This window comes from Schistocerca gregaria, chromosome 2, assembly GCF_023897955.1.
Source record: "Schistocerca gregaria isolate iqSchGreg1 chromosome 2, iqSchGreg1.2, whole genome shotgun sequence".
NCBI classification, from domain to species: domain Eukaryota; kingdom Metazoa; phylum Arthropoda; class Insecta; order Orthoptera; family Acrididae; genus Schistocerca; species Schistocerca gregaria.
Genome location: NC_064921.1, coordinates 777,611,414 through 777,628,263, shown reverse-complemented (window position 1 = coordinate 777,628,263; position 16,850 = coordinate 777,611,414). Strand labels below are relative to the sequence as shown.

Genomic DNA, 16,850 nt, shown 5'->3' with positions numbered 1-16,850 from the left:
ATTTATTCACACCTCACTCACACATGACTGTCATCTCCAGCCACTTGGACCAGTCCATTTATATTTTAATAGAATCTAATGACAGCCATAGCCAAACTTAGTTACTAATTAAATTAAAACTGAGATCTTGATGGGAAAGTGTAATCAAAAAGTGTAAAAAATGATCATGGACACTTATTCAGATTTAGTCTTCAGTTGACTTCTGACTTCTGTATTCTGTACGGAGAGATCAAAAAATCAATTTTGTCAATGCCACCCATAAATGCACAGTAATCCTTTACGGTGGCTGGTCTTGTGACCTCCAGATGTTGCGTCTGTGCTGCACTCAACCTCTTTACTGTATTAATAATGTCTGCACCCATGTATGAGGAAGTGAGGCTGACTGCACTATTATCGAGCCAGTGAACGACACAGAGATCTTCTTCTGTGGTCACACAAACATTGACAGATCCTCTTCCTTCCTTCTTCATCTCAGACTCAGATTTCAGTGGGCATTTTTGTAAATGGCTAGCTCTGATGGTCCCAGTGTAAATGGTTTTCTTTTTCAACAATTCATGAACCAGTGACAGAGATGTAAAATAATTATTGAAATATAGTGTGCACCCACAGCCTTGTGGAATGTGTTCCACTCAGTGGCATCGCAACAAAACCACCAAGGCCCAGGTGCTAGTGTTCATTTCAAATTCCCATACTTGTGCCTAGATATATTTCAAAATCATGTACAATTCTGGAAACTTCACAAGGAACAAATTTTTTTAGACCAACAAGTTCAGTTTACCATGAACAAATTGCTTCATTCCAGTCCTTCCTCTGAAAGGGATCATTTGCTGGTCAATACTTTGCCTTTCTTCTTGTTTCAGACTGAGACATGTTTTCCTGATTATATTTCGCAGTGGTCTCACCTTTTGTATCTGAACTGTATCTCCAGTGTTAAGAGCAACACCATTTGATCCCTGACAACAATTTGTTGTAAAATCTTAAAACATATTCTGACCTCAAACATCAGGAATGACTTCCTCCTTGCCAAGCAGCATGGATTCCGAAAACATAGATCGTGTGAAACCCAACTCACACTCTTCTCACGGCTATGGATCAAGGCAGTTTGTCTTCCAGAGAGCCACCTTCCATATTGTTGATAAATGAAGATGATTCCTCTGTCTGAATATTCTATTTACAGAAAATGTGTGTAAAATCAAAGGTATTCTGGTGTGAGGCTCCCAAAACATACAAAATCTGGGAAATCCTAATGTATCCATCAAAATATGTACTCCAGTCAGTTTTCGTATTTCAGAGCTGGTACATCTCACTGGCACTCTATTTTTCTGCAATGAACGTAAATTTGTTTGTTCCAAAAGCAATTCCAGAAAATCATTGGTGAGTATTCTGAAAAATATTCAACAGGACTTCTTACTTCTTCATCGGACCACTGAAAGTAGTGACAAGGCATGTGAAAGGCATTTTTTTCCATTTGAAGTTACCTCACGACTGTTCATTTTCTGCTTGTAGAACTTCTTTTTCAGGTTCTAGAGCGTCTCTTTCATGTTGTGAGATCTGGCACACCCATTGTGCTTCTTCATTCCTTGTATCTCCAATAGTTTCAGGTCCAGAATCATCACTATCTGAGAGCTCTGAAAGCTCACTGTCATTACAGAGTCTGAAAAATTAAATTTTTTTCTGAAATGAATTATGTGATGTGTGAAAATAATTGGAATATCCATTAAATGTGTTAAGAATGGTTAGCTTTCAAAATTATTTCAAATGAACATCAAAAGTATTACCTACAAAAACGAAAATGTCCATGCAACATGAACGCATGTCATCACAATGGTGTTAAATGACAACAACCAGATTTGAAAAAAAGTAGCTAACAATATAATAAAAAAAACATTTACCAAAATAACGCGTAGACATAATAACCTTGTAACACCTTTGTCTTCTATAAATCTTCGACAGGCTCAAAACAGAAAGGAAAAAATTTGAAGCATGTTCCACACACTACAGCACACGTAACACAGCATGACAAACATTTGACTGTTGACTTCCCTATTCAAAGGAGATGAAAGCACTCCATGTGGGACATGCCTGTACTAAATTGTTGTCACCCCCACCAGTGTGATGAAATGCAGACATTTTTTGTTTCCACTCTGCAGGCGGTGAAACAGGCTGCTGAAAATCTGGTGAAAATGCAAGTCACCCAGAGTGAAATATTTGGAGGATTCTGGAGTTTTGGTTTAGAAAAATTGCTGTAAAAAAAGTAAGGCACAGTTTTTGGGAGCACACACCCTTTACCAAGAGGTGATTGGACTTGCCTCAAGCCCTGAAGGGTGGGAGAAGCAAAAGTAATTCATCCAGAAAAATACTTTTTGCAGGAGGTAGCATATTCACAAAATTATTTCCAGCATTGTTACTAGGCAGTTGGCAAGGGAGGAACCAGTGTGTAGCATAATAATACCAAAGTTCATACATGTCTGTAAGAACAGACACTGTTGACGATCTACAGCTGTGCGAAATATTTTCAAAATTAATTTGCTGACTGTGAATTTCTTTACATCAGCTGTATTATGTAGATCTATTACCTATATAGATCTACTACCTAATAGTGATGTATGAAAATTTGCACCAGAAGGTACCTGTTGTGGGTATCTAATTAATGTTTTGATTATTATGTGATGAATTTAGTGTACTTGATATGAGGATGTCGACAGTGAGACATACGGAAATTTGGGTCAGTTCAAGGAGTGAGCAGGAATAGTAGGAGCGGTTAAGGCCAGCACTTGCAATAAGCAGGAAATCCAGGTTTGGGTCCCAGTCTGGCACAAATTTTCATATCTCACTACTGTGTTCTAGAGCCATACCTAATACAGTTGATGTCTAGGAATTCACAGCCAAAAAATTAATTTCAAAAATATCAAGATTGTACAAATTGGGAAAAGTGACAAGTCTGACATCACAGCGGGCTAAAATGTTATAAACAGGGGTCACAAGCCATTGTCTGAGGCAGGAAACAATGGTTACTGACTGAGGATGGACCTTCAGCTGATGACAGTTCCACAGTGACACAATAACATTCTGGTATTTTATTTGATATTTTCAAAGTTGCAATACGAACAGTCATTTAGGAAGTGACGTTAATTGGTGTTTCAAAGTTATATTTTTGACTCAGAGGAACAAAGTTTACCCTATGTTATTGTATCATACTGTAGCTCATGTTGCTGAATACTTATTATATTGTAAACTCTCTCAATTCTGTATTAAACAGTTATTGATGGCCTTTGGTCATGATTGTGGGTGAAAGAGGGAGCAAGACTCAAAAATACACATTTCGACCTCAGAGATCTTAGGAAATTCCTGTCAATTATTAATTAAAAGTAATCAGCAAAAATGCTGCTGATGAATACTCATCAAAGTGATAACACAGGAAATAAACTTTAAAAATATTTATTCACCTTATGCTTCATATAACACTACTTGCTTACAAAATACATCTGATTACGTTAATGGAGTTATTGCTTGTTTTCATGATTTCTATTTTTTAAAGTTCACTGCTATAACTACAATTTAACCATCTGACAATCTGCATCCCAGCTCAAAATGGAAATGGATCACACGGAAAGTACTGAATCAGCTTTGTCATAATGTGACACATTCTTGAGACCAGTTCTGCAACATGTACTGTACCTTATGCAATGAATTACAAGAACTGTCCATCATTTTGTAGCAAGGATGATTAATTTTTTTCAAGAAACATATGCAGTCAACATATACTAATTATATCCACAATTTCTGTAAATATCATTACACTTGATCAACAATTATAGTACTAGTTGCAGTTTAGTTGGTTCATTATTAATATAATATATTTTATGCTTCTAATTACTGTAATTATCTTCTACAATTACAATGATATCTTTGATATGAGAAATATATAAACTATATTTTCAATGAATGTGTCTGCTAGCCCAGATGGTAATAGACAAACTTATTTTGCCATAAGTAGTACTATTATTTATATCTGGCTTCTACTTCGAATTAAGTATAACAGGTCTGATTTTTATGTTTAAAGCACTTATGAAGTCATTAACATTTTAATATTTGTTAAATATCTAAATAAAGTTTCTTTGTGTTTTGCAGTTCTGGCAAAAATGTTACAGGGAGGATATTGTTCCACTTTTACTTTGGCAGTCATGTGTCAACTCGGACCAGACGAGACATCATAAGTTCCTGGAATGATTTGCTTTGTAAGTTCCTCAATATTAAATAATACATGTATGCTTCTTATCTGCATATTTGACACACACTGATGAGATAAACATTATGATCATCTGCTTAACACCTTGTTTGTCTGTTTTTGGAACGAAATACATCACTAATTCTACATATCAGAGATCTGACAGTTTGCATATCAGGGATCTGACAGTTTATTGGTAGGTTTGTGGAGGTATGTGGCACTAAATCATTATGCACAGGACATGTAATTTGTGTAAATGGAGGTATGTGGCACTAAATCATTATGCACAAGTCATGTAATTTGTGTAAATAATGGGCCACAGACTCATGACACGGTGGTGACACATGATAGTGGACCAGGTGGGTTCCATAGGTTTTATGTCAAGCAAATTTGGTCACCAAGACATCAGTGTTAGTTCACTGTAATGTTCCTCAATCCAGTGTAGCTTGGTTCTGGCTCCAAGACAAGGACAATTACTGCTGAAAGCTGACATGAAGCATGATGGTTTGCAGCTGTCAGTATGTCTTCCATCATTACCATGGGTCCCACGCAACTGCAGGAGAATGTCTCCCAAAGCATAATACTGCTCCCACCAGCATGCATCCATGGTGCACTGAATGTTTTGAGCTGTTGTTCACCCCATTTGTGGAGACGACCATCGACCTAGTATAGCAAAAATGTGATTCTCCTGAAGAGCTGCCATGTTTCCATTGATCAACAGTTAAATCCGAATGGTCCCCTATGCCCACTGCAGCCATAATTGAAGATCACTGCAGCCGTAATTGAAGATATCATTGGGTCAACAAGTCGACCAGCTTCGACATTTTTGTGATACTTGTTCACAGGCTCTGTGTAGTATTAAAATGCCCTTTGTTTAAATTGCTCATTTCAGTGTATTTCCCCATTTGTAGCCCATATCTTTGCTAGGGTGATCCCCCATCCGTGCCTGCTCCACTTACATACTTGTGTTATCATGTGACATGCCCGCAATGCCACCAGACACCATCCAATGTCGCAGTGGGCAGTGGTCATACGTTTTGGCTGATCAGTGTAAATATGCCCAATATATGGCAGCTAGGTTCAAATGCAAGCCAACAAGAAAATCCAAAAAATTACTAGGACAGTCCCCAGCCTATCCCACCAGTGATTCGTCAGTGGTTAGGATGATAAAAACAAGTAATAGAAATTTAGACTTTGGTGAATCATCTCAGAACCTAATAGACAAAAAGAGGCAAGAAAAAATCTAGAAATCAAATAGAAAACTGATTTCTTGAAATACCAAAATCTACCCAGAGGTGTGCTCCAAAATTTCTTCTCTTGCTGATTTGCTGATTGATATACTAACTTCACAGTGCACCTATTCCTGACCACGCTCCCCCCCCCCCTCCCCCCCCCCCCCCCCCCCCCCCCCCCCCTCTTCACTTGCCATCATAATCACACAAATTTTGGTTACCGAGATACTGAAATATGTAATAGTAATGGCCTATTTTAAAAAATGAAGATAAATAAGTGGCATGTAACTATAGACCATTTCCCTCTCTCTTGTGTTCTCAAACATTTTTCAGCAGCTACACTACTACAAAGTATGGAACCACTTTTCTGACAATAACTGCTCAGTTTGGTTTCTGTTGAAAATCCTCAACAGAGAAAGTAATACATAATCTGATATGCTCAGTCTAGTAAAACTAAACAAGAAAAATTACCAAGCTGCTATTTACTGTGATCACTTCTGCCTCCACTTGTCCTCATGACAGGTATGTCTCTCTGATTGATCTCTCCTCCTTTCTAATTTTCCCCAATATATCCCTCTTCCCTCCATGATGAAGGAACTAACGGTTAGAAAAGCTAGGATAATATTTCGTACTTTCATATTTGCCTATCTTTAGTACTTGGAATTGCAGTCCCTGAAGCTAGGTACTGGCCAACATTCTCTTTCTTTCTAACTTTATTTTTTCTCAGGCGAATTTTCCATTTAAGACAAACTAATCAAGATGTTCAGATCAGTATGCTTTTCATTTAAAGTGTGTTTCATTGTGGTGGATAGTAGATAAAAATAATTTTTTTTCCTGCAAATTTCACTTACTGTTGTCACATGGATTTATTTTCTGAGGCTAACAGCTGAGATATAATAATTATTTATCCACCATGAGCTGTTTAAATGGGTAATTGTAATTATACACTCTCAAACCTTTTGGATCAAACTGAAACAGGTGATATTGGTTTTACAACCACTTATATTGAGATAGAGAACCAGTGGTCAGAAATGCTTCTTTTTTGTGTTTTGGACATACACGGCTTACACAGCATAACAACAATGTAGCTCGAAGCAATGACCATGAGTCTCAGTGCATGTATTGCAATGGTGCGTGCAGTCGTTCCACATTCTCACAAAGTTTCTGGGTGTCTGTTGTATACTGGAACAGGCAATGGCTGATAAACAGTTACACTTCTGACCAGAAAACAGATATTTTGTACACAACTTAGCTCATAGCACATGTATCATCAAGTTCTTCCATCTCCTTATTCTTCTCTTATAAAATAGCCCATGGTTCTGTGTAGGAGCTCTTCCATCTCCTTATTCTTCACTTATAAAATAGCCCATGGTTCTGTGTACAGCTTTTGTGAAGATATGTTAGAGAAACTGTGTTCTTTTTATAGATTCCGGCTTGATGTCAAACTTGCGAAATCACATGTCTGGTGAAACAGTTTTCTTGAAAAAGACTGAATGGAGCACTCTTTTGTTACTGAATCAACTGCATCTTTAGCCATGACACTGGGTGTTTTGCAGTGTCAATCTTCCTTTTTGTAATTGAATTCACCAAATTTTCCTCAGACAAGAAATCATTGTTTGTGATTACAGTGCCATAAAAGGGACTTTTTTCTTGACTTGGCAATAGTATCACATCAATCACCAAAATAAAATGTCTGTTGTGTTTTGTTGCACTTTTCTATTGAGGCAAAGTCACCACCACTGGTGATATAGGAATGACTACTTTTCATGAACTTTTGATCTTTGATTTCAGTATTATTCTTTTCACTTAAAACTAGTTTCATAACTGTCATAGCATCCAGTTCCTGTTCTGTTCTGTAGAAGTATCACTGTACGTTACAACATGTTTTGTGGCTGGCACTCTTGTTTCAAAGTGTTTGGCCAAACAGACACCAATTTCTTGGGAAACTTGCAATCCAGTCACTTCATCCCAGCTGTACGTGAAAACTAAATCTGATGACAGTTGATGGAAACCTAAATTGTAAACACATAAATTATGTTTGTAATAAGCTACTTGACATTTCGTTCTAAGAAAGGATAGAGACTTTTCTAAATGAAAGAAAAGGCATAGTAAGAGCTACCATAAACTGATTTTTTAGCATCCACTTTCATGAACTCTCAGGCTTTTCAACCTTACGTAGGTGCAATTTGTGGTCTTATTGAAACTGTGCCTTTTCTTGCTTATCTGTTGAATGTTTGAGTTTATTAGCAAAAGTATCACTTTGCGCACAAATGCCCTTCTGAGGAACATGGAAATGCAAGATGAACTCACTGTTACACATTCTTTGATAAATGTTTTCTGCAACTTTTATAAGATAATTTGAAGTCAGTTTACAAGTTCCAACAGATTTATAATGTCAGTTTACAAGTTCCAACAGGCTTATAATGCCAAAAAGACTGTTTGTTTTGTGAATTAAGTGAAAGACAAAACAATTCCAGAGGACACTATTAGACGGCATGAACACCTACACTAAGACACCTATCACAGAAACTGTGGAAATTAATAGGAATAATCTGATACGAAACACGTCAGAGGGCGGGTGAAATTTTTGAACATTTGAACTTGCTAGAGTTCATATTGGCTTTTATTTTTTTATCTTTAACAACAGGTTTTTAATAGAACACGAAAGTTTAGCCATGGAAAATTAATTATCAGGTATTGTGGCTGAAGTTTTTGTGAGTAACATAGAGATAAAACATTTATAGCTCTTTTCCAGAAATGAAAGAGAAGATGATTTGTTTCAGACAGTATGTTGATGACTTCATTTTGTTGTTTAAAGGGAAGAAAATTAATGAATATAACAGAACTATTAAATGAGCAGCATCTGAAAACACGATTCATATTATGGATTAAAATGAATTAGACAATTTTAAATTTGACCGTAAATAAAAAGAGAGAGGAAGCCATGCTTTCAGAATTGTCAGAACAGATACTTGCTAAGGTAGTATTAAAGGAGAGATCTCATTCCACTCATCCCAACATAAGAAGCATTTCTTTATGCAGTACACAACAGAGACCTCAGACTGTAGATGAATTACAAAGATAACTAGTTGTTAAAGAAGTAGCAATAGCAAATGGATGTAGGACACAAGTTGCATTGCTGTGACAGACCAAAGTGAAGGGCATATGGTGCACACTTTAAGTTATAAATCCATCATGTCAAAAAAGAATTTATACAATAACTCTGTGATGTACAATATTAAATGTGCAAAATGTGATAAATATTATATAGGCCACTCTGGACGAAACTTTGAGATCCAGTACATGGAACATTGTAAGCACAGTAATCAGACACAGTGGAGTGTATGTGAAAATAGCAAACATTAATTTAACAATGTAGGAAATGATAGATTGCTACTTACCACAAGGAAGACACATTAAATTTCAGACAGCACATGAATTTAGCACAGTAAATTAGCTACTGTAGATAATACATAGAGCTACAAAAAGTTTTTATCTGAAAGTGCTTGAAAAACTGGAGATTTACAACCACCAAATAAAAACCCCAGAAAAACTGCTGAATGAACAAAGTGGTTTTACACATAGGAATTATTATGAACTTTGTAAATACATGTTTTAGCCTTACTAGATTTGAGATAGGACGTTACCAAACTTAGCAGCAGCAGCCTGCAACACTCTGACGGTGGCAAATTTGACACAACGAAGGGAACTTAAATGTGCTGTTGCTTTCAGCCTGGTGCTTACACGGCTCCTTCTACAGTCATCCAAAGGCAAGAAAAGAAGACACATTTTTTAAAGTTTTAAAGGTTATTGAGGTTTTTCCCATAACAAAAATATGAAAAATATGTTTGTAGAGCGAGGAAGTCCTTATCAACATCTTGTGTATAATGCCTTAGAATGTTTCATGTATTAATTATTTTTAATCCACTTAGAGCAGTGGTGGGTACAGAAAAACCTCAAGGAGGGGGCACTAAAGATATCTTGAGCTACTTTTACTTTTACCGTGATAAAAAATAATGAATATTTTTACTGAGGAATTACTGTGAATTACTATTATTAATACTTCACCATCAGCCGACCACTCTCACTCTTGACTAAGCTTCACACTTGCACTTGCTACAACTAGGACTTTTTACTTATTCATTTTCAGTCTTAATATTTCTGCATCTGAATATAAACTAGCTTCCAATTCGGTGAATAGTCCGTATTTATAACTCTATGTATCGAAGGTTCTCTGTACAAGAAAACAGTAGAATAATTGCAACTTTTCTCAAACAAATGCCAGACAGAATAATGTTTTGAGATCAATAGAATGGCCGCGACTTTTCTTGTAGGTATGTGATAGCTATCCATGCACCAGACAGAAACATATAATATACGATTATGCGAATGCACGTGCTACATAGGAAAGTACAACTACTCGATAATTCGATTTAGTCAAGTTGACTGACTGGTGGGGACGGTGCGGTTGGCAATGCGGGCGGTCCTGCAAGGGGCGGGCGCACGCCCCGCGCATCCCCCACATGTGTTCGCCACTGGCTTAGAGGCAAGTCTTTAATGCTACATGCATTATGTATCAATAGGGTTCTTTTAAAAATTTAATTTATATATTTTTTTTTAAATTTTAATATGTTTCCAAAGCTAAGAAATCCTCATCAGTGTTCTAAGTAAAACTTAGGAATGATTTTACGTATCAGTTACACTACTTTGCAAAACGTAAGGACAAGATTGATAAAATAACATAACATGTTAGCAACTTAGTTGAAATGGATGAAAGTGTAGGAGCATGTTACTGGAGGTCTTCCACTCATGCACAGAAAGCTGGACATAACATGGCATGAGGTCAACTTGACTGTAGTGCCAAATGGAGCTGGCTGCACAACACGAGGCTGTTGACAGGGCAGTAAATGATAGTTTGTGCCACTCAGTGACCAGCTATGGTGCACTGTGTTGGTGTTATTCATTACAATAGGGCCTAGAGAAACATTTGGATGACTTCACACATTGGAGAATCGTCAGGAAACTGGAAGATCAGGGGAGTGTAACAAGTATATCCCAGGAGTTTGGTATTGCCCACAGCATTCTTCCACAGGCACAGAACATTTTGAACAGTAGGCACTGCTACCTGTTGGAGAGTAAGGGTCAACAAAGGTCAATTAAAGCAGCACATGATTGCCACATTGTGCAACAGGCAAGAAGGGAGCCCTGTCAAACAGTGGGTGCAATTGCAACCACATTCAACAGAAATATAAAACACGCAATGTCACTGTCAACAGCGACATGGCCACTGCATGGGGGTGGCCTCTGTATTTGATGATCAGTACATTGTGTTCTGTTGACTCACACACATTGGTGGCACTATTTGCAATGGTACTGAGGGCATAGGGACAGGACCATCGAGGAGAGGGTTACAGGTTTTATTGGTTGACAGCAGATTCAGTTTGAGTAGGGATCCTGGACTTTTCTCATATGGCAACAGTTGGGAACATGTAATGCACCCAGAAACATTTTCGAACATGAAACTTCCTGGCAGATTAAAACTGTGTGCTGGACCTAGACTTGAACTTGGGACCTTTGCCTTTTGCGGGCAACTGCACTTTTAGGAGTGCTAGTCAGCAAGGTTCGCAGAAGAGCTTCTGTAAAGGTTGGAAGGTAGGAGACAAGGACTGGCAGAAGTAGAGCTGTGAGGACGGGGCGTGAGTTGTGCTTAGGTAGCTCAGTTGGTAGTGCAGTTGCCCGCGAAAGGCGAAGGTCTCGAGTTCGAGTCTCGGTCTGGCACACAGTTTTAATCTGCCAAGAAGTTTCATATCAGCACACACTCCACTGCAGAGTGGAAATCTCATTTTCGAACATGATCATTTTGGTAGTTCAGATCTTATGGTATGGGGAGATCATCATTGTATCATGTGCGTACTGACCTCAAGTCTTTGAAAACATGGTACACTCACCAATCAGTGGTATTGTGACACGGTACTCACTCTCTGTGCATGTCTTTTCAGGCCCTAACTTCAGTTTTATCAATGATAATGTGCAACCATGTCGAACAACACATGTGGAGGAGCTCTTGGAACAAGGGGGTATTCAGTAAATGGACTTGCCTGTCAGTTGTCCCAACTTAAATCCCATTTAGTATGTGTGAGATGCATTGGGGAGACATACTGCAGCACTTTCACATGCACCAGTTGTCATCTGCCTGGTCATCTGCCCTGCCACAAGAACTTCATACCAACATTGTGGCCAGAATCGGAGCATGTTGCAGAACATGCATTGCCATCCTTGGTGATTGCACATCCTACTGAAAAACATATCCCTCCTTTTGTAATGTCCAGGGGACTGTCATGGATCAGGGTGACCTCAGTGTTAATTACTATCTTTAAATAAAAGTGTTATTTGTGTTTGTCTCATTGTGCATTTCTTTCAGTTACCTTAAGTACTATCCTCTAGCAGTTCTTTTTATACAATGTCCTAGTTATTTGACAGTGACACATCATACGAAAGTTACTTTTCTCCTTGAGGCTTGCACACCAGTTTATCTTAGTATTAAATCCATTAGTACTGATAGAGAGCACTCTTTAATGATACAGACATTCACACCTGTAGTGCAAGTGTTCATTTGGGTGTGATATAATTGGAGGTATGACATGGTGTGGAACAATAATATTCTTAATTGCATGAGTATATACACAATAAAAGGTACACATCTGTTCTGCTTGGAAGCTAAGAACGCATCAAAGTCTGTGGCCAGGTCACAGATATTCCACTTATCTTGTGTCAGCAATATATATTAGAGTTGATGTTGCCACAGAGCTCCCTCCCATCCCCAGCTTCACCCCCACCCCCCACCCAAACCCATAATGTGGAGTGCCTAAGAGAATGTGAGAGTAATATTGCAGCAATGGGTGCTGATGTGAACAACTGGTTGTGCCATGGCTGGTGGCTTCGCAAGACACAACGCAACCATTTTTCAAAGTTGCATAGGGCATGGTATGAGCACTGAACCAGTGGGAAGTGTCTGGTGTGTCCATACAGGATGTTGGCAGTACAACCAAAGAGATGGAGATGCAGTGTCAGTGGCAGGGATGTTGGCATGTGGAGGTCATGTGGCCAGAGATATCTTGATTCGATCAAAGTGACAGCATATGTTGAGGGATCAGTGCAGTTGACATGAGCCAGCAATTTATCTGCCAGACTGAACATCAATGGATGTGACAATCATAGGGGCCATCTGTGTTGGAGTGGGGGCAGTGGGTAGGCAGGAACACAAGGTATCAATCTATTTCAAATTGTAATCAAAGTTGATGTAGACAGAGGTGCAATCATACAGCCTGGAATTGTTGTGTAGACCTCCTGTTGGGAAGAGGTGCCAAAGTTGTCAGTGACAGGTGGAGGCAAATTGCGTGGTTGAATGTATTCAGAAACATGTCATGTTGTGTTTAGTTCCTCCAATGTGTCTGTGGTTTCCAGTCACACAGTTTACCACTTGGTTACCAAGCCTATATGACCAAAACAGACTAAGACAGTGACCTAATGAAAAGTGTTTGTATGATATTAGAGGAAAGCTGGTACTTTGAGGAAAGCTGTTTATATTAAGTAGCCTTAGTTTATTTCCTCATGCTAGGTTAATGAATGCATGATCACATTGCTGAAGGGAGGGAAAGAGAGATTCATATTTTCACAGACATAGAGGCAGTTGAATTTCTGGTATGTGACACTTAATATAATAGATACATCTGCATAAAACTGAAATAATTAATAACTATGATATGAACTGCATGGATTTTTTTCAGCTTCACTTGGAGGAATCTTCAGCTTGTTTCTGGGCTGCAGCTTCATGACAGTCATTGAGCTACTGTATTTCTTCACACTGAGGCTGTTTCTACACATGAGGAGTTTCAATACTGTTGCTCCAAGACCCAGGAAGAAAATGAGAGTGGTGAATCTCAGCTCAAAGGCAGGCCAGCAAGATGTCTTCACCCTACCAGTCCCACTGGACAATGACAACACTGTGAAACATCGTTTCTTCTGACTGGAAACACATCACTAATTTATTTTTGTGTAACATCTGTGGTGACTAAGAGAGTGAGAGTGAGAGTGAGAGTGAGAGAGAGAGAGAGAGAGAGAGTGAGAGAGAGAGAAGAGTGTATACTGTGATTTTTAATTCAGTACTGAGTGTGATAATTATTGTACCTGCATCTGTGATACAAAAATATACAGAAGAAATAAAAATCTGATTAATGCATATAATGCAAACATAATACAGAAGCTTGTCTCAGTCAAATAGAAACTGATATAGAATGTTAAAAATAAATGGTACTGAAAAAGTCTTGTGTTAAAAAACTGTGCCATCAAGAACAGAGTTCATGGCTGATTTACTCACGTGTAGTGTCACAAAGATATCATAGTACAATAAATTATTCAGAGATTAGTCAAGCAGTACAATAGAAGAGAGAAATATCTCTGTATTACAGTAACAAATAAGGTTTATTAATGATAAACTAATAACGTTATCAATACAAGAAATGAGTTGTACACTATTCAAGCTAAAATGCTTATAAATAAATATTTTAACCAAGAGTAGAGTTGCTACTTTGATTGAAGTGGGCACACTTTTAGTGACAGCATACAACAGCAGTCTAGCCACTGCTGTGTACCTCACATTTGTTGTATGTTCCAGAATTTCTCCTGGACTACACCTTGGTTACCTTCGTTTGCACATAGTAGTTTTACATGAATATCACAGCAGACATTATGTAAATAACTGTGTCATCACTTTCAAACAATGAAAACTCCACGATGGAATTTACCAACATTATGAAAAGGATAGTTGCCACTCACCATATAGTGGAGATGCTGAGTTGCAGATAGGCTCAACAAAAAGACTGTCACAAATAAAAGCTTTCAGCTAGTAAGGCCTTTGTCAGAAATAGACGACAGACACACACACACTCACACCAATGCAACTCATACACACGACTGCAGTCTCAGGCAACTGGAACCACACTGTGAGCAGCACCACCTGTCATGAGAGTGGCGACTGGGTGGGAGTAAGGAGGATGCTGGGGTGGAGAGGGGGAGGGATAGTAGGGTATGGGTGGCAGACAGTGAAGTGTTGAAGATCAGATGGAGGGCAGGAGAGAGGTGGGAAGGAGGGGGCGGAGGGAGCAGAAAAGGAGAGAAGTAAAAGGACTGGGTGTGATGGTAGAATGAGGGCTGTGTGAGGAATGTGAACAGGGATGGGGCTGGATGGGCGAGGACAGTGACTATTGAAGATTGAGGCCAGGAGGGTTATGGGAACATAGGATGTATTGCAGGGAAAGTTCCCACCCGTGCAATTCAGAAAAGCTGATGCTGGTGGGAAAACTCATATGGCTCAGGCTGTAAAGCAGCCATTGAAATGAAGGATGACATGTTTGGCAGCATGCTCAGCAACAGAGTGGTCCACTTGTTTCTTGGCCACAGTTTGTTGATGGCCATTCATGTGGACAGGTAGCTTGTTGGTTGTCATGCCCACATAGAATGCAGCACAGTGGTTGCAGCTTAGCTTGTAGGTCACATGACTAGTTTCACAGGTAGCCTTGCTTTTGATGGGACAGGTGATGTTTGTGATGGACTGGAGTAGGTGGTGGTGGGAGGATGTATGGGACAGGTCTTGCTTCTAGGTCTATCACAAGGGTATGAGCCATGAGGTAAGGGGTTGGGAGAAAGGGTTGTGTAGGACGGACAATTAAATTGAGTAGGTTCATTGGAATACTACTGTGGGAGGGGTGAGAAGGATAGTGGGCAGGACATTTCTCATTTCAGGGCATGATGAGAGGTAGTCGAAATCCTGGCAGAGAATGTGATTTAGCTGCTCCATTCCTCGGTGGTACTGAGTTACAAGGGGAACGCTCCTCTGTAGCCAGATGGTGGGACTTTGGGAGGTGGTGGGAGACTGTAAGAATAAGGCATGGGAGATTTGTTTTTTTACAAGGCTGGGAAGAAAATTACAGTCCTCGCAGTGTGGTTTCAGTTGCCTGAGACTGCAGTCATGTGTGTGAGTTGCATTTGTGTGTGTGTGTGTGTGTGTGTGTGTGTGTGTGTCATCTATTTCTGATGAAGGCCCTACTGGCCGAAATCTTTATTTGTGACAGTCTTTTTTGTTGTGCCCATCTGCGACTCAGCATCTCTGCTATATGGTGAGTGGCAATTTTCCTTTTCATAATATTGTGTCATCACTTTCTTTTATCTTAGCTCCTCTTTCATGACTCCTAATTTGTTAAGAAAATCAAATGATGGAAAATCAAGGATGTAGTAATGACAATATTATGAAAAGGATAGATAGACTACTACTCATCATATAGTGGAGATGTTGTGTCACAGGCAGGCACAGTGTTTTTGTTGTGCCTGTCTGCAACTCAACATTTTCACTGTATGGTGAGTAGTAGTCTATCTATCCTTGTCTAATTTCATAAGATTTATCTTTTCTTCTTCCTAGAACAGAAATTCCTTATTGAACAGTGTTTGTGATCTTCTGCAATTCATGAAATGATGTAATTTATGTACCAACTAATACAACAACTTATTTCTTCATAAACCACAGCAAGCTGGCACCAAAAAATGTGTGCAGGCAGAGAACATCTTTGTTTAGAAATAGGTCATTATTTTGTTGCTACTCATTTGATTCCTCAATGGGATTGTTACAGCCTTTTGATGTAAACTGATTGTTTTAAGACATAACAGAAATATGACAGAATGTCAGCACAGAATATGCATAACAATATAGGAGACTATCTCTTGAAGTCATCAATCCTCTCGTGGTTGATGGGACACATATGAGGTTTGTCCAGAAAATATGTATAAAAGTTGAATAATAACTTTATTTTACAATTATTCAGGTATTACAATTTGCTCTGCTTCAAAGTACTTGCCCTGAAATGTGATACACTTCTGCCAACGCCGTTTGCACTGTTGATAACATTGCTGAAAGTCTTAAGTTGTGATGTTGTTTAGTTGCCGTGTCGTTTCTGCCTAGATGGCTTCCACATCTCCCAAGTGCTGCCCCCAAAGCACCATTTTGCATTTTGGTAACATGAAGAAGTCACACAGGGCTAAATCAGGTGAATAAGGCGAGTGGTCTGTCACGGTGATTGAGCTTCGGGCCAAAAACTCGCGCACAACGAGCGACGTGTGAGCGGGTGCATTGCCCCCTTTTGCCAACTCCGGTCGAACTCGGGCCACACAAGCTCTGAGATGTGTCAGAACTTCAATGTAAAAATTTCCATTCACTCTTCAGCCCTGAGGGATAAATTCCTTGTGAACAATGCCACTAGAATCAAAGAAAACAATCAACATTGTCTTCACATTGGACTTTGATTTTTGCGATTTTTTTGTTCTTGATTCTCGTGCTAGTT

General features: G+C 38.9%; 1 protein-coding gene across 1 annotated transcript in view; it reads left to right on the top strand.

Annotated features, from left to right (window-relative positions):
• Window positions 1-13,486, top strand: part of LOC126335975 (sodium channel protein Nach-like) — a 212,351-nt gene extending 198,865 nt beyond the window's left edge. Inside the window, exons 11-12 of the mRNA XM_049999452.1 lie at window positions 4,132-4,238; window positions 13,248-13,486. Coding sequence (XP_049855409.1) covers window positions 4,132-4,238; window positions 13,248-13,486 — 346 coding nt within the window. The remainder of the gene's footprint in view (window positions 1-4,131; window positions 4,239-13,247) is intronic.
• The last annotated feature ends 3,364 nt before the right edge of the window (window positions 13,487-16,850 follow it).